Source organism: Henckelia pumila, chromosome 4, assembly GCF_033568475.1.
Source record: "Henckelia pumila isolate YLH828 chromosome 4, ASM3356847v2, whole genome shotgun sequence".
Classification (NCBI taxonomy): domain Eukaryota; kingdom Viridiplantae; phylum Streptophyta; class Magnoliopsida; order Lamiales; family Gesneriaceae; genus Henckelia; species Henckelia pumila.
The window spans coordinates 30,741,482-30,766,205 of record NC_133123.1 but is presented as its reverse complement, the minus strand read 5'-3'; the positions used below and the strand labels follow the sequence as shown (position 1 = coordinate 30,766,205).

General features: G+C 32.5%; 3 protein-coding genes and 1 long non-coding RNA gene across 4 annotated transcripts; 1 reads left to right on the top strand and 3 right to left on the bottom strand.

The window, feature by feature from the left end:
- The first annotated feature begins 516 nt into the window (after positions 1–516).
- LOC140866487 (phosphoglycerate mutase-like protein 4) lies at positions 517–2,396 on the top strand. The gene is made up of 6 exons (XM_073271485.1): positions 517–772; positions 909–959; positions 1,088–1,198; positions 1,299–1,430; positions 1,615–1,690; positions 1,926–2,396. Exons 1-6 carry the CDS (start codon positions 677–679, stop codon positions 2,126–2,128), a joined length of 669 nt encoding a protein of 222 aa, XP_073127586.1. The 5' UTR covers positions 517–676; the 3' UTR covers positions 2,129–2,396.
- Positions 2,397–15,120: 12,724 nt separating this feature from the next.
- Positions 15,121–17,562, bottom strand: LOC140860771 (transcription factor HHO6-like). Its single transcript, XM_073263780.1, has 5 exons — positions 17,318–17,562; positions 16,975–17,210; positions 15,897–16,176; positions 15,421–15,497; positions 15,121–15,198 (listed from the first exon to the last, which is right to left on the bottom strand). Exons 1-5 carry the CDS (start codon positions 17,532–17,534, stop codon positions 15,121–15,123), a joined length of 888 nt encoding a protein of 295 aa, XP_073119881.1. The 5' UTR covers positions 17,535–17,562.
- A 2,581-nt stretch (positions 17,563–20,143) lies between these two features.
- LOC140860240 (uncharacterized) lies at positions 20,144–21,082 on the bottom strand. The gene is made up of 3 exons (XR_012143633.1): positions 20,989–21,082; positions 20,537–20,613; positions 20,144–20,231 (listed from the first exon to the last, which is right to left on the bottom strand). It is a non-coding gene; the product is annotated as an uncharacterized lncRNA (long non-coding RNA).
- A 107-nt stretch (positions 21,083–21,189) lies between these two features.
- LOC140860770 (transcription factor HHO5-like) lies at positions 21,190–22,581 on the bottom strand. Its single transcript, XM_073263779.1, has 3 exons — positions 22,322–22,581; positions 21,976–22,156; positions 21,190–21,262 (listed from the first exon to the last, which is right to left on the bottom strand). The coding sequence occupies exons 1-3, from the start codon at positions 22,533–22,535 to the stop codon at positions 21,190–21,192; spliced, it is 468 nt and encodes a 155-aa protein (XP_073119880.1). The 5' UTR covers positions 22,536–22,581.
- Between the last annotated feature and the right edge of the window lie 2,143 nt (positions 22,582–24,724).

The following is a 24,724-nucleotide window of genomic DNA, read 5'->3' as shown; positions in this document are numbered from 1 at the left end:
TGACTTATCATGGACTTTTTAAAAATATATCAAGCATGAGATGGAGGAGTATAATTTATTAATCACTCCCTTATCATTTGTACCAAATTATGCCTTAGACGACTGTCAATCAACCGACCACATATCAAAAATGAAAACCCATTATAAGACCAACATTATAATTATGATCTTCCCGTTTCACAAGAACTTAACATATAACTTCTAAATGTCCTAAACATCTAAAATTGAATACTCACATGGATCATCACATTGTGAGTTCCGTAATACGAACCTTATCACAAAGGCAGGTAATTAGAAAAAGTAAATATAAAAAAAAAACATCGGCCTAATTTAATACATTTAACCAATTTTATAGTTTGAACATCGCTAAAAAATAGTAAAAAGGACGAAGGCATGTTGTTAGGCAAGGCACATGAATATCAATAATAATTGGTGTTGATGGGGCCTAATATCACATAATTTTGATGTAATAATTGAGATGGAGGTGGGGTGGGTGGGTGGTCGAATACCCCTCCACCATGCATGTTCTTGCCCCTCTGTGGCTCTCTCGGAGTAGCATAAAATCTCCTCTCCGTTGCTCTTCTTCTCCGCCATAAACGAAAATCGTCTTCGATATATATATACATATACACATATATATATTGAAGCTGTAATTAGCTACTATTCATATAATCTGATGGCTTACAACTCCATCAACGATGGCTCCAAATACGCTGAGATTATCGTGATTCGTCACGGCGAAACCGAATGGAATGTTGATGGCAGACTCCAGGTAATTTTCATTATATATATATATATATCATCATTTGATTTACTGCATTATATATGCCCGATATCCATTCATGTTAATTTTGTTTATATTTGTAACGTTCTTATATATGTATGAATATGCATGACAAAATGTATAGGGGCAATTGGATGTGGAATTGAATGAGACTGGGAGACAGCAAGCCTTTCTGGTAATTAATTAATTATATATATGAATATTACTCATCCTTTTAATTTGTTTGTTTCAGGCGTTATGTAATCAATATATGGATATATCGATCATATTATATATTTGTATATGTATATTGTATTGTTAAAGGTGGCTGAGCGACTTTCAAAGGAGCCCAAAATCTCCGCTGTGTATTCTTCTGACTTGAAACGAGCTTCTTACACTGCCCAGTTGATAGCCAAGAACTGTGGGGTGCATCAGGTATGTATATATATTCACACACACAATGAATGGGAATGATGAGGATCGGAGTTAAATAATTAATGGAAGTACTGTTGTTTTGGCTTTATGTAAATAAAAGGTTAACAAAGATCCAAAGTTGCGGGAAAGACACGTTGGAGTCCTCCAAGGTGTCATTGCTCGTGAAACAGCCATATCTCATCCTGAGGCCCACAAAGCTTTTGTCTCTACCCGAAGGGACCAAGAGATTCCTGTATATACATACACACCCTTTATCTCTATGTCTATCTCTACTTAATTTTACGCTAGGCATCGTCTATTGTCAGACATCTCAACGTAACATCTTATCTTTGGAGACGCCCCCTCTTGTATATTTATGTGCGTGTGTGTGTTATAGTCGATATGTATTGATTAAAATATATAAAATTATGGTGCAGGGTGGTGGAGAGAGCTTGAATCAGCTCTATGAACGAAGCACATCGGCATTGCAAAGAATTGCAAATAAACACCAAGGTCCTTATTCTAGAAATATTATGAATTAATATAAATAATTATTTTAAATGGGAAAATCTGACGTCACGTTAAGGACTACATTGGCAAAAGAAGCAAAGTTATTGCACTGATAATGAAATGTGACTAATTAATTACATAACTTTCGCTCGAGATTTTAAAATTAGGGACATCACATGTTATGAAAGAATTAATGGTAATTAATTAATTGGGAACAAATGCATTTGTGTATGTATAGGTGAAAGGATAGTTGTGGTGTCTCATGATGTTACCATAAGAGCACTTCACAGGAAGGTTTTCCCGCACGGGAAGCCCATCGGGAAGGTTATAAACACTTCTCTCAATGTGTTTCTCATATCCGATAAGGGCGATTGGATCGTTAAAACTTGGGGAGACGTGAACCACCTCTTGAACAATACCGCCGGATTCATTCTCGAGTAGGGGTTTCAAAATCCATCGAAACAAATGAAAAATTTGCCCCAGTGTGCACCGAAGGGGATCGCGATTGAAGAAATTAGGGAATTTTTATATGATATATTGCTGGATTATTATGCATTTCTATGCTTATGTGGTGAATTAATATGTATGTATGAGGCCATTGGCATCTGTCTTTGATTGTACTTGCATGTTTGGTTTTTATCTTATATATTATTGTGTAATATCTGATCATTTGATTCTATTCAATAATGATGATTTATTTCGCATGTTATATGGTTGTGGTACTATTAAAGTAATGGTAATTACTTGTTTTCGCTTTTGTTCAATAATAAAAATTATTATTATAAATCTTAAATGGCACCAAAATTTTTTAACCGATCGAAGCAACACATTTTCCATTAATGATGACACACACACACACTCATATTAAGTAATATTTTTCTTGAGAAAAAGAAATCAAATATCCGGCCCACATAAGGGTGGTTTTTCGGTATACCGTGACAAAAATATCGGTATGAAAAAAATTCATACCAGTATCGATAACGAAATTTCGAAATTTTAATATGAAAAAAATCCATATTGATACCGTATAAATGCCGAAAAAAATTCGATATACCGAAAAATGATTGTATATCGAAAAAATTTCGGTACATTATCAATATAATTCGATATTTTTGTACGGTACGTCAGCCTCAGCACAATAGACTACTCGTCTAACTTTACATGTTAAACGATTTCCAAACAAGTTAATTTGATGAACATCTCGCATTTTAATTAGTCAACAAAAAAATCTCGCATTTTAATTTGAATCCTTTCGAATGAAAAAATTTACTTATGCCCATTCAATTACGATAGGACTCGATTTAATATTAATTTAACTATGACTTGCGAAAGTTATTTATTCTTAAAATAGGTGCAACTAATAAATTTTATGTATATTTTTAAATTTAAAAAATCACATACATTAAAATTTTCTTGTATTCATATATTAAATTACATATCCTCCTCAAGTACTTTGAATATCCTCCACTTACATTATTGATTGCGTGGGCCACGTATTATGTCATGCGTTTACATTTTAGCTGAAATTATTAGGATTGATCGATAATTGAGAAATTCGCAATTATTGAATCCCAATAATTCTCAGTATAATATAATCTAATATATATATAAATCCTCCCCGAGACTATGGAAAAAAATTGAGTATATTCCTTTCCACACAGACGTCGCGTCACAAGTAGGACCCTAAGCAATATTCAGAAAATTTTTCTTATATATAAAACAAAAAAAATTTTAATTAGAAATATTAAGAATTTTAATAAAAAAAGTTATATAAAATGTTTCAAATATTCATTAAAGTTGTGCTTGGATGAAAGTATTTCAAATTCATGGGTTTTGATTACCATTTTAGTGTTAACGATTAAACATATTGAAATCTTAAATCCATAACTTAGTTATTTAACATGTTTGTTAGATGAATTAAAATGAATTTCAAATTACCACTTTATTAGATAAACTTAAAATACATTCTAATTATCATGAATTACTATGTAAACACAAAAAAATTATTGGATTTGATGTTTATGGTGTTACTTCTCTAAATAACAAAAATACATTTGGATTTGAAATACTTTCTTCCAAACGCAACATAACGCTATTCTGATAATGAGATTCATATATATAATTTGGTTTTCATAATTTGTTCATATATTAATCGATAATTAGTATAGAGATTTATTTCAAAATAAACATATTTTACAAATATATACTCACAAAAACATCACATTCATTTCCACAAATAAATTTGGATTAATTTGATTAAATTCTCTGTAAACCGATTTCTATTATGCTTCATTTGGATTGGGTTATTTGATTTCAAATGATCCATAGTAAGAATTTGAATTCTATCATTGTAATAAAAAAACGACTATAAATAAAATAATGTTTAAAGGATTTCAAATCTATATTTATAAATTAAACAAACAAGTTAATTGGGGTTGTTTGAATGATTTGAAATTCTTTCAAGTTAAATCTCTCAATTCTTAGTGCAATCTTTTAGTAAGATGTTTTCAGGTTTCGTGTGCAACACATGTGCAATTCGCTATTAAGTTTTCATATCAAGCAATTTTTCAAACATGTGCGACACACGTGCAACTTTGTTAGTAAATTTCAACATAAAACAAGCATGTCAAAATTCAAATCAATTGGTGGTAGTGGTACCTCATGCTTAGTAGCTCAGGATGAAACTGGAAGTCTGGATCACGTCCATTTGTTTTTCATGGTGGCAGTACTCTGCTACTAGTTTGATATCCTTCACAACTGTGAAAAATAAAAAGAAAAATTGTGATTTTGTTATGTTATATATTTTTAAATTTTAATAACTAGTTTGATATAATTCATAACCGTGATGTGTTGGTTTCAATACATGGATTGATTTAAAGTAGTCGGAAATATATTATTTTATATATATTACTAGCAAGTCACATGTGTTTTGCACGTGAAGATTTGCTTTATAAGGAAACTTACTAGCAAGTCGCGCATGTGTCGCACTTGTAGACTTGGTTTATATGGAAACTTACTCCTCCAAGCACATGAAAATATATTTTATATATATGGAAGTTACAGCCTACAACAGGTTTCATTGGATTAAGAGATTTAAATGAAGAATTTTAAATAATTAGTTCAAAGAAACCCACTTAATTAAATTGTTTGTTTAATTTCTTAAATCTATAAATTTGAAATCATTTAGCCATTATTCCTCGTATTTTTTTTATTGCAATTGTGGGATTTCAAATTCTTACTATGAACTCGTTTGAAATTCATGATTTGAAATGAAATCATCCATATATAGTTCTAATTGAATCAAATCCAAATTTATTAGTGGAAATGCATGTTAATTTTTTTTTTTTTGTAAAATGTATTCATTTTGAAATAAACCTCAACATTAATTTTTGAAAAAAATATGAATAAATTATCAAAACTACGGGCATAAGGGCGATGCAATCTATATAACAGCAACAACAACTGGCTACACTACATATGCAAGTACCGCCCTTGCGGCCTGCGGGGTTGACCGAATCTTATCGAACATTTCCCACGTAATAGCAAAACTAATCACGAAATTTTATTATTACTTATTAGTACTGTAAATTATTAATCAAGCCTTCAAACTAACCCATCAAACAAATACTTCAGACATGGAAAAACTTCAGTAGAAAATAAAACCTCTCTTTGGGTGTCATTGTTACTTTGTCTTTAATTACAATATTTTATATATTAATTCACTATGAAACTCAAAATTTAAAATTAATCATTCAAATCAGACCAAATCGAAATTTATGATTTGGCTAGAAATTTCATGAAACCGATATAATATGGTATGTGGTTCGAATTTCTATCTAAACCGAACCAAACCATAATCCTTATATATATATATATATTTTTTGAAAGATCATGTTGTGCACATGTCTTTTAAATTATTTCCTTATTACATTCGATTTCTATCTTTGGAGTTTTGCCTTTCTTAGACAAGTGTTAAAGTTGGTAATATTGATTAAATCTGATACGAAATATTCAATATCTAATGATATTTTGTTTTCCTGATATGTAGGTTCTTATTTATGGAAAAAAATTTGAAGTTCTATTTAAATGAGTGCATAGGATCGATCAAAGAAGACAATCAAGAGAGAAGAGAGTGAAACGTAGAGAGCAAAATACATAGAGAAAGTACTGCAGAAATTCTAGAGTATTGAAGTTCGATCATTGAAGAATTTCTGAAGAGATACTACTGCTACGTTGTGTTGCCGAGTAATGTTGGAAACACTGAAGAACACATGAGTGAAGTGTTGTTCAGAAAGTGTTTCTTTGGTTTTTGTTTTTCGGCTTAGTACTTCCTATTGATGTTTTATTCTAGTTCTTACTAGTTTTTAGGAAATTTTTTATTTTCTCAATTTGTTGAGAAAAATAGTTTTTCATAAAACAATCACTAGTTGGTTTTTGTAGACGGATTTTATTTTTCTAATGATTATTTCGCCATGAGGCATCGCGCAAGTACTTGATACTTGTGCATAATTATCTGTGTTATTGTTTACTTTTGCTATTAGTTAAATAATCTGCTGCATAGTGTTATCGTGAAGTGTTGACAACACTAACAGATAACACTCACTCAAAAAGTTTTCTGGTATTTCTGTGATTTTAGACTGTCCAAACCTAACAAGTGGCGTCAGAGACATTCACTTGACGATACTAAGTGTGATTCTATTTTTGTGTTTGACAGGACATCACAATGGAAATACCTTATTCATGAACTGCTCAACGTCCTCCAACCTTGGATGGATCCAACTATGCTATCTGGAAAGTCAGGATGCGTATTTACATCAAATCGATTGATGAAAGGGCATGGCAATGTGTGCTACAAGGCTGGAATCCACCAAGAAGAACTGATGGAGAAGGAGACTTTCCACTCAAACCAGAAACGGAATGGAATGCCGAAGAAACTGCTGCTTCGAATATGAACAACAAAGCCCTTAATGCTATTTTCACTGCTCTTGATTCTAATATGTTTTCTCTGGTCACTAATTGTGTTTGTGCTAAACAGGCCTGGGAAAAACTTCAAATGCACTGTGAAGGATCCGATAGTGTGCGTCGAACCAAAAGAAGGATTCTCACTACTCAGTTTGAAAATCTGAGAGTGGAAGAAAGTGAGACGATTGATAATTATGAACGCCTCTTGAGGAAGATTGAAAATGAGGCAATTGATCTTGGTGATGCTATTTCGAATGAACGACTTGTGAGCAAAGTGTTGAGATCACTGCCTGAAAGATTTCAAATGAAGATTTGTGCAATTGATGAATCAAAAGACACATCAATTCTGGGATTGGATGAATTGATGAGTTCACTACGAACATATGAGTTGGAGATGAATGTAGGGAAAAAGGACAAAGGTAAGTCTATTGCACTTCAAGTTTCTAACGACTCATATAATGATTTTGTTAATTTGACACAGGGAGTAAACGAGTCTGATCTAGGAGATGATTCCATTGCCTTTCTTACCAAACAATTTGGTACCTATTTGAAAAGGATGAGAGATTCAAAGAAACCTGGTCAGAAGCCCAAAGTTTTAAATACTCCTGCTGTTGGAAAACCCTTAAGAATCGGTGGACCAGAACAGAATATCATCCCATCAAAGAGTCAAAATCGATTTCAGAATGAAGGAAAAACCTTGAATAACTCAAAGAGGTTTGAGTCTGTAAAGTGTCATGAGTGCACTGGCTTCGGTCACTTTGCTAATGAGTGTCCAACCAGACTTTGCAAAGGAATGAGTGCTTCCCTAAATGATGATGAAGATAAGGAGGGTACAGAACAAGGAGATGATGAGACTCACAATGCACTGTTAGTTTTGGTACAACAGAAAAACAGTGTTGTCACAGGTGTCCCAACACTTGGTCACAACACTGACCAAAAGTTATTCTGTCTGAATGCATCTGTTTCTGGAGACTCAAATCAGGAAGCTGGTGAAGTAGAACTTTCTTGGGATAATACTCAGAAGATGTATGAAGAATTGTATAATGATTGGATAGTAAGGAATAAGTCAAATTCTGCTTTAACAAAGGAGAACAGTGAACTAAAAGCTTCAGTGGCTAGACTTGAAGTTGTTCTGAGCAAGAAGGATTTAGAACTTGGCAAGGTTAAAGAAGAGCTTGGAAGAGCCAATGCAACTCTTGCAAAGTTTAATTCGAGCAAGACCAAGCTGGATTCAATTCTGATGATGGAAAAAGATGATAGAGCTGGTCTAGGCTTTTATAATAGCAAGTTTGAAGAAGGGGAGTCATCAAAAACTATTTTTGTCAAGGAGAACAATAACTCTGTTAAGAATCCAACTGTAATTCCAAAAGAAAAACCAATTCCTTTGAAGACACAAGCTCCTGTTCAGAGGAAAAATCAAAGAAAGCGTAGGTTTGTTTGTCATTACTGTCACAAGCAAGGTCACATCAAGCCTTACTGTTTCAAACTCAGGTATGACTATATGTACTGGAATTCCAGGCAAGAGCTGTCATCAGTATTGCCAACACTGAACCAGAACACTGCCAGGAGGAAAAATACTGAGAAAAAGGTTTGGGTACCAAAAGCTAAATCCAGTTGTAATATTGTTTATACTTCCTTGAAAACTAATGTTGCAGGTCATTGGTACTTCGACAGTGGCAGTTCACACCACATGACAGGATTGAAGAAGTATCTTTCTGACTATGTTGAACAGGATAAAGGAAAAGTGACTTATGGATGAGGAGCTAATGGAAAGATTGTTGGAAAAGGCACATTGAATGTAGAAGGACTGCCTAAGCTTCACAATGTTCTACATGTTGAAGGATTAAATGCTAATATTATTAGCATTAGTCAACTTTGTGATGATGATCTTTATGTTAAATTTGATAAGAATCTATGTCAAGTATTTGATAAAAGTAACTCTTGTGTTTTGACAGGAACTAGATCATCGGACAACTGTTATCAACTTGGAGAAGAAATTGTTTGTAAATTCTCCAAGGTTGATGATTTGAATTTATGACATCAAAAGTTGGGACATGCCAACTTCAAAGCATTGAAGAAACTGAGCCAGTATGATGTTGTACGTGGGATGCCAAATTTAACTTCTGGAGTTCCATATGTGTGTGGAGACTGTCAAAAAGGTAAGCAAACTCGTGTGTCATATCCAGTGTTACAACACTGTGGGACAACACGATGTCTTGAACTCCTACACATGGACTTAATGGGACCTATGGAGGTTGAAAGCTGTGGAGATCTGAAGGGAAAAACAATTGAGGACAATATTGATGATCTGTTGGATACTGTTGCACCCCAGACTGATTCCAGTGTTGTCAATAGTATTGTCCCACCTGAAAAATCACCCAGCACAACACTGAGTCCAACACTGACTATGGATGAACAAAATACAGAAGATCAGGATGATTTTGAAGATGAAATACAAGATGCTGGACATGATGTACCTAGAAAAATTCAGAAAAACCATCCTACTTCACAAATCATAGGAGATGCACAAGGAAGGATGCAGACCCGAAGAAAGGAAAAAGTTGATTATCGAAAGATGAGTGGGTTAGTGTGCATGACTTCCGCATACTCTCAGGTAAGACATTCTTGCTTTGTGTCTAGTATTGAATCAAAAATTGTTGGTAAGGCTTTAAACGACGAGTTTTGGGTCAATGCTATGCATGATGAACTTGAACAATTTGTTAGGAATGATGTGTGGATGTTAGTTCCTCCACCTGATCATAGTAATATCATTGGAACAAAGTGGATTTTTAAGAACAAAACTGATGAATCAGGAAATATTGTAAGGAACAAGGCTAGGTTGGTAGCTCAAGGGTATACACAAGTTGAGGGAGTGGACTTTGATGAAACCTTTGCACCTGTAGCCCGTATAGAATCTGTTAGATTATTGTTGGCTATTGCATGTCACATGAAAATGAAACTTTTTCAAATGGATGTAAAAAGCGCATTTTTGAATGAAATTTTGAGTGAAGAAGTTTATGTAAGACAGCCTAAGGGATTCGAAGATCCACATCATCTTGATCATGTTTATAAATTGAAGAAGGCCTTATATGGATTGAAACAAGCACCTCGTTCTTGGTATGGAAGGCTCACGGAGTATTTGCTTGACATTGGATTCAAAAGAGGTGAGGTAGATAAAACACTTTTTGTTCAAAAAGTACAAGGTAACATTTTTATCTGTCAAATCTATGTTGATGACATAATTTTATGTGTTTCATCTCAAAAACATGTAAATGATTTTGTTGAAAGCATGACTGCTACCTTTGAAATGAGCATGGTAGGTGAGTTGAATTATTTTCTAGGATTACAAGTGAAACAAATGAGTGATGGAATCTTCTTGTGTCAAAGCAAATATGCTAGAAACTTTATAAAGAGGTTTTGTACTGATCATGTTAGACATATGAAAACACCAATGGGAACTAATGAAAAACTGTGCAAAGACAGTGTTGCTGACAGTGTTGACAACACTTTGTACAGAAGCATAATTGGAAGTTTGCTATATTTGAGTGCAATTCGACCTGATATTATGTTCAGTATGTGTTTGTATGCCGTATATCAATCTGATCCTAAAGTCACACATATGAAGGCTGTAAAACGAATTTTGAAGTATGTTGCAGGAACTTTAGACTTGGGGATATGGTACTCTAACGAAACAAATACTAATTTGGTAGGCTATAATGATGCTGATTGGGCAGGAGATGTTGATGAAAGAAAAAGCACCACGGGTGGTTGTTTTTATTTGGGTAACAACTTGGTGTCATGGTATAGTAGGAAACAGAACTGTGTGTCACTTTCCACTGCTGAATCCGAATATGTAGCAGCGGGAAGTTGCTGTTCCCAATTAATTTGGATGAATCAAATGCTGCAAGACTGTGGTCTTAAAAGTAAAACACCAATTGTGTACTGTGATAACTCAAGTACTATAGATATATCAAAAAACCCAGTACAACACTCTCGAACTAAACACATTGACATAAGACATCACTTCATTCGAGATTTAGTTGAGAAGGACATGATCCAAATGGAGTTTGTCGGGACCAATAATCAACTGGCCGATATTTTTACAAAAGCATTAAACTTTGAGAGATTCTTCAGTTTAAAGAAATCTCTCAACATGTGTTCTTTATAAGCACTCACAGTTGCTGTCCTGAAGTGTTGCCAACACTGAAGGACAACACCAATCATGCATGTGCATTTTTAGGACTTCAGGCATACTGCATATTCATAATGTTCTATGTTTTGCACTGTTTGATAATACTGACTAACACTTTGTAGTTCTTCTGCCAAAGTTATTTTCAGATCACACTTGCCATGAAAAAGTGCTTTAAACCACGAAGTAGTTGAGGGATGTTCGTGTATTCCATGATCTTGTCCCATGTGAAAAGTGGTTTTAAAAATTAAAAAGCATGGTTTGATAAAATTTCAGTGACCAATGTCTTGAAAATCAAACAAAAATCGAAAGAAAATTGGAAAAAGCTACCTAAAAGAGTCCAATGAAGACCGTTCTTTTAGTGTGCATGCTACCACTTCTGAATCAAAATAAAAAAAAGAAAAACATGGCTCTGGAAGTGTGAAAAAGTTCAAAATATTTTGAAAACTAAAGTGTTGTTGGAAGGTGTTGCCAACACTAGTGCTTAACACATACTGCACACACTTTGCATATATTTTTTATCTAATCTCATTACATTCTGTTTAGACATAAATTAGATCATGTATTTTGGATTTTTTTGATCATATCGAGCTCAGGGTTAAAAGTTCAAAGACGAACAAAAATTGAAAAAATTGCCCAACTTGCTGAAAATTGAAATTGTTTGTGATTGAACATGTTTCAGTGGTGTTAAAACTCGATGTTGAGTTATTTATTTTGGGAAATTATTGATATTTTCTTAAGTGAGAGTTTTCAGAGTTTCCTTAATTAATCAAATTGAATTTCCTTAATTAAGAGATTTTTACCCGTTGAGGATTATTACTGTTAGGGGGAGAATCCTAGTCTGATTTGAGGGATAGGGGCGTTTGTTTGTTTGTTTTTTTTACCGTTTGAACCTCGTATCCCTATATATTTCTATTACTGTAGAAATTGCTTTTATCGTTTTCAACCTTCTCTAATTTTCTCTCTGCTAAAATTTTTTGAAACCCTTACTTTCTAAATTGTGTATAATGGCAGGCAAAACTTTTGATTCGCATGATATACGATCGGAGATGGGATACCAAGAGGAAGACAAACCTTCAGAGGTTCATTCTGAAAACCCCACTCTCGCGATTGTTCCTGCTGCCATTCAACCTACACCTTTGGCAGAAATTGCTCCAGGAGAACCAGGGAACGAAATCGACCTTGAGAATCCTCCTGATTTCTCAGTGTTGAATCGTGTGTTCCCAACACAGCCAATAGCAAGGAGGTCAAAGCGCCAAGCGGGATTCAACCCCGATTTTACTACCACCAAGAGATTTCGTGGAAAGGGGGAGACTTCTCGTCTTATTGTAGATGATCCAGATTTTTCATCTGGAGATGATTCTGCATATCAAGACTTTGAGGTGGTTGCCATACCAAAACCTTCTGTTGCTGCAAAGGCCAACTCAAAGAATGAGGAATCATCAACGAGTGATGATTCATCTAAAGAAGATTCTACTGTTATAGCTTCGAGTGAGAAAGAGCCAACTGCTGCTGTTGTTGATGATACCACAAAGACAACCACAGAGGTTCCAGTGTCTACTGATGAGGAAATTTCACTGGCCACTTTCATGGCGAATATTCGAAAGACCAAGGCTAAACCCGTTGCATCTTCACAGGTTCCATCTGATGATGATGAACTAGATTTTGAAATGATGAAGGAATTTGAGGATAACAGGCCCCATAATTCTGATAGTTCATCCTCTTCAAGTTCTGAAGAAGAAAATTATGAGGATGCTGCTTCTGATGAATCTGGAAGTTCTGAGGAACAAGCTGCTGATGACAGTGTTGCCAACACTGATGACAACACTACAGCCGAATCTGAATCTGAGATTGATCCTGATAAAGCATACAATCTTCAGTTTTATTCAAAAGAGTTTGCTGACGAATGGGAGAGTCTGTCTGGAAAGGACTATTTGGAAGAAAGGAATATTGATGAAGTGTCCTTCGAAAAGCAGAATTTGGTGACATTCTTGAAACAGCAGAATTTATATTCTACTGTCACCACTGCTGGACCTTTTTCCAGGAAAGCTGTTTTAGAATTTTACTGCAACCTGAACATCAAAACTGGAGATGAAGAATCATTCAAGTTTGGAAGAGTATACATCAGGGGAAAGGTGTATGATTTTACTCATGTTTTGATCAATGAGCACTACAATACTGCTGATTTCGAAGATGATGCAGTTACTGAAGACATTGATCAAGTGACAAAGGTGATCACTGGTGGCATGGTTCACAAATTTCCACTGCACCCAGACAGGTTGTCAGCTGCAAAGCTTACCTCTTTCTTTTCTGTGCTTCACAAGATTGCAATCAGGAATTGGACGTCATCGACCAATACAACCGTGGTAACTAAGCCACAAGCACTTGCATTGTTTGCTATTGGAACTCAAGCACCTTTGGACTTTTGAAATTTGGTGTTTGAAAATATTATGACCTTTAGAGAAGGTGGTTGGAAAGCAACAAAGTTTCCGTTTCCTTCTTTGATCTATGGTATGCTGGAATCTCAAGGTTTCAAACCAGAGGATGCTGAATAATTGATCGGAGGAGAAGAGCTTATCAAGATTGCACCTGGACTGTTGAAGGGAAATAGGAAGCTTGATCTACCATGGACTGGTGTTGTACCCAGTTTTGCCAACACTGAGTCAGTTCCACCTATGACCGTTCATAACACTGCTCAGATTATGTTGAATGCTACTGCTATTCGCTCTCAAATGGCTCATGTTGAACAGAAAATTGCTCAAGCCAAAGCTGATCTCGAGTATTATGAAGCCTTAATGGCTGAGTACATGCTTAAACTTGGACTACCAGGGCCCTCTGGACAAAAAAAGGGAGTAGGATCAAGTGCTGATCAAGCTGAAGAGAAAGTTGTTTAGATATTTGGTTTTAAGATTTTTCTTATCCTTATCTATTAGTTTGTTATTTTGCTTTAAGTTCGAAAATATTTATTAATCTCTGATATGCTAATGCACTATCTGATACTCTGATCTTGTGTATTGAGAGTCGGTGTTGACAATACAACCACACAACACTGTTTCTGAGATGCTTAAATTAAGGGGGAGCATTAGTTGCATAAAGATAGGGGGAGCTATTTGCACTTTTTGTTTGTTTTGTCCAGAAAGGCAAAAAGGGGGAGTTTGAAAGATCATGTTGTGCACATGTCTTTTAAATTATTTCCTTATTACATTCGATTTCTATCTTTGGAGTTTTGCCTTTCTTAGACAAGTGTTAAAGTTGGTAATATTGATTAAATCTGATACGAAATATTCAATATCTAATGATATTTTGTTTCCCTGATATGTAGGTTCTTATTTATGGAAACAATTTGAAGTTCTATTTAAAGGAGTGCATAGGATCGATCAAAGAAGAAAATCAAGAGAGAAGAGAGTGAAACGTAGAGAGCAAAATACATAGAGAAAGTACTGCAGAAATTCTAGAGTATTGAAGTTCGATCATTGAAGAATTTCTGAAGAGATACTACTGCTACGTTGTGTTGCCGAGTAGTGTTGGAAACACTGAAGAACACACGAGTGAAGTGTTGTTCAGAAAGTGTTTCTTTGGTTTTCGTTTTTCGGCTTAGTACTTCCTATTGATGTTTTATTCTAGTTCTTACTAGTTTTTAGAAAGTCTTTTATTTTCTCAATTTGTTGAGAAAAATAGTTTTTCATAAAACAATCACTAGTTGGTTTTTTTAAACGGATTTTATTTTTCTAGTGATTATTTCGCCATGAGGCATCGCGCAAATACTTGATACTTGTGCATAATTATCTGTGTTATTGTTTAATTTTGCTATTAGTTAAATAATCTGCTGCACAGTGTTATCGTGAAGTGTTGACAACACTAACAGATAACACTCAGTCAAAAAGTTTTCCGGTATTTCTGTGATTTTAGACTGTTCAAACCTAACATATATATATATATATATATATATATATATATATATATATATATATATAAAGTCATCATGTGCAAGTACTGATATAGTAGCATTAGAATTTAGAGCAATAGAAGGCATAATAAGATTATGTGTTCTAATATAATTTTTCTAGGTGTAACCTGGTAAATAATATCTTCAAAAGAGATTATGAAAATAAAGAGAAAAAAAACATTAATTCAAAGAGAGATAATTTGTCGATATAGTTTAACTAAATCAAGAACTCAAGCAATCTACTTGAGGGGGCGGCTTATTTTTTGAACTCCGCCTCAGGCATAACAAAATATAATGTCAGATACGGCTATATATGTCGGGGCAACACAACATTAATTAATTGTCTCTTATCGGCCATGAGTAACAAAGTTTCCGTTCCATTGATGGGAGCTTTTTAATGTAATACCTATATTTCTGAAAACAAAGAATATTGGTAACGTCTCGTCACAAATCACAATATTAAAACGACCAACAAAAGAATTGATATGATAGAATCAAATATATACGTACACATATATATGGTGACCAATTAATAAAATTTATCATAAAATATAACTAGGGACGATATATAATATGGCATGATAAGTCATTCTAATTTCTTCATTCCTCTAACAATAATTTTTCAGAGATATATACCTGCAAATGACTCTTGACTTCATTGTTTGTTAGGCCTTTTACATTCATCGCTTCCCTGATCTGTTTCGGTGTCGCTGCTGTAAAATGAACAAATACGAGATATATATGATATAGAGTCAATACACCTATTTAATTCAGTTTTTTTTTTAAAAGGTTAAGGGAAAAAATTGAATTCTTTATAAACGAACGTCGACAACTATATTTAAAATTTCTAAAAATATTTCAAAATTCAAAATCCCTTTTCATTTATACAATAGATAGTTTCCCTTCTCAAAAAACAAGCATTATTCATTAATATAAAACACAATCTTTGTGCCTTGAAATTGAAAATATATGCTTCAATATCGCCAGCAAAATTTTTTTTATTAAAAACATATCATAAATAAAACTGAAATTAAGTTTCCTATTGAAAAAAAAATGGCATAACAAACAAATAAATAAATAAATAATTTAGTGGAAATGATTAATTTCCTTACTCTCTATGCCACCAAGCTGCTGCAAAGCATCGACGAACTGCTTATGCAACTCCGGAGACCAACATCGTCTTTGTTTCTTTGGAAATGGCTGTGTACACGGCTTTTGCTGTTGTGGATCCTTTCTTTTTACGTTCAAATTATTCGGTGTCGCCTCATATTCAACTGTTGATGAAGAAACAGTATCTTTATTTTTCAAGTTGACACTTTGAATTTGCGTAAACGACCCAACCTTATGATTGAAATCCCTTCCATTCCTACTAACTTGATATCCTTCGTAACTCTGCAAAAGTAAAAAAGGAGAAGGTTTAATTTGTAGTGCCATATTAGGCAATTTTAATGAAAAATTATGTAAATTTTCAGGTCTAAGATCCCATTTTGAAAACATAAATTACCAAATTTTCTGAAAGACAAATTATATGCATGGGATGAAAAAGGCAATTTTCCAAAATAAAAATACACATTAGATATAGTAAGTGGTCGTCATTTGATGCATAAAGGGTCATTTGATGTATAAATTAAGCATTGGATATATAAAATTTTTTATTTCGGTATATCGAATATACCGAATTTTTTTTTTTAAATTTTTCACGGTATCGGTATACCGAATTTTTTTATTTTCGGCACGATATCCGGTATAAAATATCTACATACCGAAAATTCGGTATGGTACCGGTATGAATTTTTTCATACCGGTACGATATACGGTATCGTAATTCGGTACGGTATACGAGCGCTCAATTCTGTAATATATACATTTTGATTTTTTGTTCCTTTGTTTTAAAAAAGAATTTTAAAATCGGTGGATAGGTCGATTGATCAATATCCAATTTCATTACTTAAAATTGTCGAAACAATAAGGAGGGGAGCATGTGTGATATTGAATTTTTTCGAGCCCCACAAATGTGGTGGATTTTTTTTTCTCATTTCGAACCTAATTACAAACAAATTAAATCAAATATTATGTTTTATACTTCTAAAATTATAATTTTTGTTTTTTTTAAAAAATCCAATAAGTAATTAACTTTAACGATTTCTTCATCTATATGCAAAAAAAAAAATAAAATAAAATTAAGCTTACTGATTTACGATGCAACATAGAATCTTTATCTTTTGTGCCAAAATTATTGTCATACTGAACAGGTATGGTACATAGCTGAACGGAACTCATCCATTCCCTCTTCTCATTGATGTTCTTTGACTCATTTGCCCCTGAAAACCCTTCCAAGCAATTCTTCAGTGGCATTAATTCCTCCACAACTGGATTCTTTTCGTTTCTCTTCCATCTCAGGATCTCATGCTTCAATATCTCAATTGCTGTGAATCACCAATAAATTAAATAAACAAAAAAATAATAATAACCCAAAAATTTAAAATATATAAAATTATCATTTATTTTGACCTCTAAATTTTTGTAAACTGACCATCTTCTAAGAAGTGAATGGAAAAATGAAGTGAACGATTGGAGGTGCCAAAAATCCGCCTCATTTCTTCCTGCAATGCTTGGATATGAAATTCCAGGATCATTACTTTCCTTGACAAATCGTCGATCGTTGAAACATCTAAGAGGATTTTTGCTATGGTTTTTGGAACATAAATCGATCCCGACTCTTGATGATTTCCTTTGTAAATTTCAGCCATTTTTAATCCAAAGATAATTAAATATATATGTTATACAAATATTTTGTGTGTACTCGATCTCTCTTTCTAATGTTTTTCCCTGTTGTGCTTTGTGTGCATGGAGTGTGGGGTTTCTCCCATTTATATAGATGTGTGGAGCAAGTAGGGTGCAACGTGTGAAATGTAAATAAGGGGCATTAAAGGAAGAAGAATTTGGGATTCATAGAATCAAAATATTAATTCCTTTGGTTTTGTGTCCTATGGACGCGTAAATTGGTGATTTTTTTTATTTGGTTTGGTAGGACTTTTTATTGGGATTTTTAATTATTTATTAATATTAATGCATTGATTTTATTTTGCATTATCAACTTTTCAAATAATATTTTTACTCATATTATATATATAATATATTTATAAAATTGATTTATGTACATCACACGCGGAATAGCATATTATATATCATGGTGAGAAATTTTGAAATTGGCTAGAAAATCTAATTAGACACGCAAGGAATTTTATTTGGTATTTTTGTCTATTTTGCCCCTAGTCACAGGATTAGTGTAATCTTTGTTTGGATTAAAGTTACAAGAATATTCCTTATATTTTGTATGAAATCTACTTCACAAGATGATCATTATAGACCATTTCTAATAGGAAAACTTAATTAGGGATTGCTCACTTTATTGAATGGGATTATAGCATTTATTCTTGGATTTCAACATTTTCATTATTTCATTCTCATTCATGATTGCTGATTCATTACATATTCAGGAAATATATTTAGAAAAAGAATCAAATTCCTTTTTCCCTTCTTTAAAAGTCGTGTTCCTAGAAATAAATTGCAGATACGCTTAAAAAAATAAGGTATATGCTAATAAAACGAAGTTTCAACCAAAAAAACAATTCGTAAAAAGAAATAATAACAATTAATCGAGTTTTTTTTTTTTTTTTTTGAAAAGAACATATGTACTACGTACGTACAATTATTTTGTTATGCTTGTTGAATATTCATTACATGTCACGTGAATATTACAAATTCCGTCAGCCCTTTAATTAGGTTATGGTGTACGTACGTGATGCTGTCATTATTTTCTATATATGAATCAAAAATCACAAAATGCTTACAAGTTTAGTTCTTATTAAAAGAAATTGTACCTTCTATTTGGAGATAAAACATGAAAGTTACCTATAAGTATTCATTTGCATGGTAAGTTGGTAACATATCTATTATTTCTGCATGAAATGTGGGAGCATATATATTTAGCGGGGTATAGCCGAAAGTATTTTTATCTAGTGGACAAAATTTCGTTTGCTGTATGTATAAATATAAAAGATATATATATATATATATATATATATAATATGTATATATATATATATGTATGTATGATATTATATATATTAAAGTAATTTTTGTTTTCACCTTTTATTCATGCATATACTTTTTTGTGGTTTCTTTAGTTACATCTACATACTTTATGATTAGTACACAACACAAATGTCGAGATCTATTGCATTTTTTTTTTGTGTGTGTCGAATGTTGACCATATATATATGAAGTCCTTTTTATAGAGAGTTAACTCAACCGTTGATCAAATTAAGTTGTTTGATAATTGATAACTAATCGAAATCTATAATATATATATATAGATATTTTGTATATATTTCAAATTAATGAACGTCTCTTAATTATTTCAACAATATTAGAGTTAATTAAAGAGTCGTGCTACTATCGCGCAGCCTGAAAATAAAGTTCGTGCGAGTTTCGTGCACCCAACATTAATTATATATGTTGCTACTCTTTCTTGCAGCAGATTTTTAAACCGTGCCGCGGAGGCTGGTATATAATGTCTAGATCTGAATAACTACATTTATATTTAAAAAAAATCTAAAAGAACTCAGTATTTGTACCTTGCAAATGAAGATATTAAATTCCATATTAAAAATAAAATGGCATTTTAAATAAATTAATTACTAAAAAATATTATTTCCGTACAATCTACTCCTCCAAGCTGTTGCAGTGCATCAACAAACTGCTTATGCAACTCCGGAGACCAACAGTGTCTCTGATTCTTCTCATGTAGTAAGATGAAATTTAATTAAACTGGAGCAACCTCTTTAATTAATTTGTTTTTCATGGTGGCAGTCTTAAATGGAGAACACTTACTACTAAGTGCACGTGCGTCGCACATGTAAATTACTTGCTTTATATGGAAACTAACTATGGAAGTTGCACGTGTGTCGCACATGAAAACATGCTTTATATAAATGTTGTAAACGATTCAAGTTTTGAAACCAACTCATCAAAAATTAGATTTTAAAAAAACGATCAACAGAAAATGAAATCTCTCTCGTGAAGGCTAGAAATCATGACAACAAAAAGACAGCAAATCCGTCATGAAGCATTATTCTGTCTTCATGAATACTCAAACGTTAATGCTGCAAAATTCCTAAGTGCGAACCACCTATCGACGTTCCATGATCCTTTCCAAACCGCACCTTCTGGCTAGGATATCCTTGAATTCCTCCTCTTCCTCCACTCTTTAATTACACGCTTGATCCTCCCTCTGCATGCAAATTAGGGATTTGTGAGATGTTGGAGTATGCAACGTCCACGGGCAACAGTACTGCGGCACCACGTTGGTTGTCTCGTGCTAGCCGCGAGTAACTCAATTGGCGTGCCAAATATGGAAGCTTTTGAAGGTGAAGCTTATATTTCTAAAAACAAATAAATGAAGTACATTAATGGCATTCACAGATATATATGACCAGCAAATGAATTGATCTCATAGAATCAAATATATGCACATATATATATATATACATGATACATGTGACCAATTTAGTCAAATTTATCCCCCAAAAAAAAAAACTATGTGTAAATATATATCACTTTTGTGGTAAATCATTCAAATTCCTTCCTAATTCATTCTTTTTTCTTTTTTTTTTTCAAAAGTAACAAATTTTTTTTAATCATCATCAAGCATTCTTTCCGTCATTCTAATAATATCTTTTAGGGTTACCTGTAAATGGCTTTTGACCTCATCATTGGTTAGGCCTTCGACTTTCATCACTTCTCTAATTTGCTTCGGTGTTGCAGCTATAAAATAAATGATTCCAAGTCAATATACCTATTTCTTTTATTTAAAAAAAATGAAAATCTGGTGAAAATAAATTTGAAATTATTAATAGAGTAACTACAATCATATGTAAATATTTTTTAAAAAAATTATAAAGTCCAAAAACCCTTCTGATCATTTATTAAAATAGATGGTTTCCCTTCTCAAAAATAAGTATTCTTAGTTAAAAACTCAATCTGTCCATCTTGAAAATGAACAAAATAACTTTAATATCACCAACAAATATTTTTCTTGAAAGTTTATGGAAAAAATCCAAATTAAATTTCATACTTTAAACGAAATGGCATGATAAATAAATAAATTAGTATATATAAAAGATTAATATTTCCCCATACACTCTACTCCTCCAAGCAGTTGCAGTGCATCAACAAACTGCTTGTGCAACTCCGGTGTCCAGCAACGTCTCTGCTTCTTCGGTAACGGCTGTGGATTCTCCGTTGTTACATTCAAATCAATCGATTCCACATCGGACTGATCAGCAGAAGAGGAAGAAACTGGATCATTAACGACACTTTTGTTTTTCGCGGTGGATTTCTTTAGTAGCATAGATGCCCCTCCCTCGTGCTTAAATTTCCCTCCGCTGCCACTGGCTTGATCTCCTTGACTACTCTGCAGAATCAAAATTGCACATATAACTTGATAGAAACTGTCTAATTAAACAACTATATTCGAAATCATAAAAGATGATCTTATAACGAATATTAATAGTAAAACTTGATGATATGAAATTTTAATTGGATTTGTATATTGTAAATACCCATCGAAACATCACAGCTTGAAAGTTTTACGGTTTAAAAGATTGGAATTTACTATTACAAACTATTTCTCTTTGTAAAGTAACAAGTGCACGATTTATACACTTTTAAGATTTAGTTTATTTTTTTTCTTGAAACAATAAAGTTTAAAGATTTAGTGTGTAGGAGGAATGAAGAGTTATGCTATGCTGCCCACCTTCTGTGCCCATCTTCATGCCCATCTATGAGGTGTCAATCATCCAATAGATGAGATAATCATATACAAATGGTTCATCCAATGGATGAGTGCCACCTCATAAGTGAGCATGGTGGTGGGCACGAAAAGTGGGCAGCATAACAAAACTGAACGAATGAATATCCAATTCTTCGTTACGTACGTAACATTTAATTCATGTGTGTCCATGAAGTGTCATTTCAAATCTAACCAACAGATTTTTGTGCTTTATATTTTAAAAAAATATAATCATCATTTTTTAGTATCACGTCAGCACTTAAGCAAATAAGAATCTTACTGATTCATGGTGCAAAGTGTTGTCTTGGTTTTTGAAGTTTAAGTTGTTGTCATACTGAACAGGAGTGGTCCAGAGTTGAACAGAACTCATCCATTCCCTCTTATCGTCAATATCTTTTGACTCTTTTACCCTTGAAGACTCTTCCAAGCCACTTTTTAGTGGCATGAGATCCTCTACAACTGGGCATTTTTCACTTTTTTTCCACCTCAGGATCTCCTGTTTTATTATCTCAATTGCTGCGAATCATCAAGCAAAAGTTTAATAAATACAAAAATAATAATAATAATAAATCAATTATTTTTTACATTTCTCAAAACCCAATTCATTAAATCATTTAATTTTCAAAGCAACAAAAGAAAACGAGCCTGGATAATATCTCAACTAAACTTTTGTGAACTGACCATCTTCTAATAAGTGCATGCAATGAGGAAGTTGACGCTTGTATGCGTCAATACGCCTCGCTTCTTCCTCCATTGCCTGGACATGAAATTCTAGGATCATTATTTTCCTCGAAACATCTTCAGTCGTTGAAACGTCTATGAGGATTTGTGCTATGGTTTTTGGAACATAAGTCCATCCCAACTCTCCATGAAATTCTTTGTAAATCTCAGCCATTTTTATTTTTAAGAAGAAAAAAATTTGTATATGTTATACAAATCTTTATGTTGTGTATATATATTCTCTCTTTGTAATGGCTTTGCTGGTGCTTTATATGCATGGAGAGTGTGAGGTTTCTCCCATTTATATAGATGTGTGGAGCAAATAGATAGGGTGTAAAGTGTGAAATGTAAATTAGGGGCAAAAGAGGAAAATTTTTTGGATTCTTAGGATCAAAAGATTCCTTAGTTTTTGTGTGAAGTGTTTCACATTCTGGTGGCCGCGCGCATAAATTGGTGAAAATTTTAAAAATTAATTTGCCCTCATCGTAGGATTTTCTTAATTAAATTTGTTATTTTTAACAATAATTTTTTATACTACAAGTTGTAAAATTTTGTTGGAAACACTTTATAAAATAATACAAATTTATATGACCAAATGCCTCTCAATTCAAATTTAACACATATACCCATATCATATATATATGGCATTCTTTAATTTTACGTACATTACACGCGGGGTGAAATATTATCGTGATGAAAAAATTTTGAAATTGTCTTTAAAAATTGTATTCAATAGACGTTCAATTTTATTTGGTGTGTAAATGTCTATTGCCATTGGTTCGTGGGATTAGCATAACCTTTAATTTGTTTGGATTAAAGGGGCCGGTGAGATTCCTTGTAATTTTGAGGTTCAGTTCTAAGTTCTAACCACCTACTAATTTATATGTAATCAATTTCACAAGATAATCTCTAATATTGGCCATTCTAATCGGAAAACTTTAATAGGGATTATGCTAATTTTATCCTCACTTTTTTGAATGGGATTATAGCATTTTTTCTTGGATTTCAACATCTTCATTCTCATTCATGATTTGATGATTCATTAGATATTGAGGAAAATTTTAGAAATATAATCAAATTTATATATTCATTCTAAAGTTTTAAACGAAAATAAGAATTCGGAAAGAGAAATAGTACCAAATTATCAAATACTATACTACAATATTTATTTTGTTATGATGATTGAACATTCATTAACATGTCTTGTAACTCTTATTAAATTCCACGACGCTTTTAGGTTGTATTGTGAGTAATTATGATGTTATTTTTTATGAATAAAAAATCGAGAATCTCAAAATTATTACAAATTAATGCTTATTAAATTGACAATCTCCTGGTTTATCTTTGTAAAGCATATAAAATTAAAATATGCTACGGAGTGATATTCTAAGTAGTTTAAAATCAACATTTATTTTGTTTATGAAAAAAGACGCATTTACTAATCCAGTTGTGAAAATAGATAAAGTAATGCTACCAATATAACAAAATTGTACAAAAAATTTTCATAGAAAAATTTCAGTAAAAAATTTATTTATCAAATATAATGATATATGAATATAAAATCTCACAATATAATTGTTGCAAATATCGTTAGTAAATATATTGGTTATATCTTTAGTATTATTCAAATAAATATTCTACTGGTGAAAAAAAAATCGCAATTCAGGAATATGTTTCAATGTTACACAAATGTAAATGTTGATTTGCATTGTTTTGGACTAAATCGAATTATTGACACAACATAATTCGTCTCATTCTCGTAAGATTATTTTAAAATGGTACTAGATTGTAAATATATATAATCAGGGACGGAACTAAGATTTTTATGTGAGGGTGGCGAACTTAGTATATGTAATTATTGATTATTAAAAAATTTAATATATATATATATATACATAATAAAATAAAATAATTTTAGATTCATATCATTGAGAAAAGTATATGAAAATTTTGAAAAAAAACACTGAATTTCTTATAATGAAATTTAAAATAAAAGTTAAATATGTGGTTTCATATTAAATAATGTAAAAGTTAAAAATAACTATTTCAAAGTTTTTTAATATTTAAATGCTAAAATTAAAACTTTAATCACTGCAAAAAAAATATTTAACATGCATATTAAAAAGGGAAAATAAGTTTTTTGGTCCAGTAACTTTACCCTCTTTGGGTTTTGGTCCATTAACTTTTCTGATGTGGGTTTTGGTACACCAACTTTGTATTTTCAGTGTTTTTTGGTCCAACTGCATACGTGTCAGCTTCTGATTGATCCACGTCATCATTTTGGATCACTCAGAAGTTGACATGTATGCAGTTGGACCAAAAAACACTCAAAAAACAAAGTTATTGTACCAAAACCCACATCGG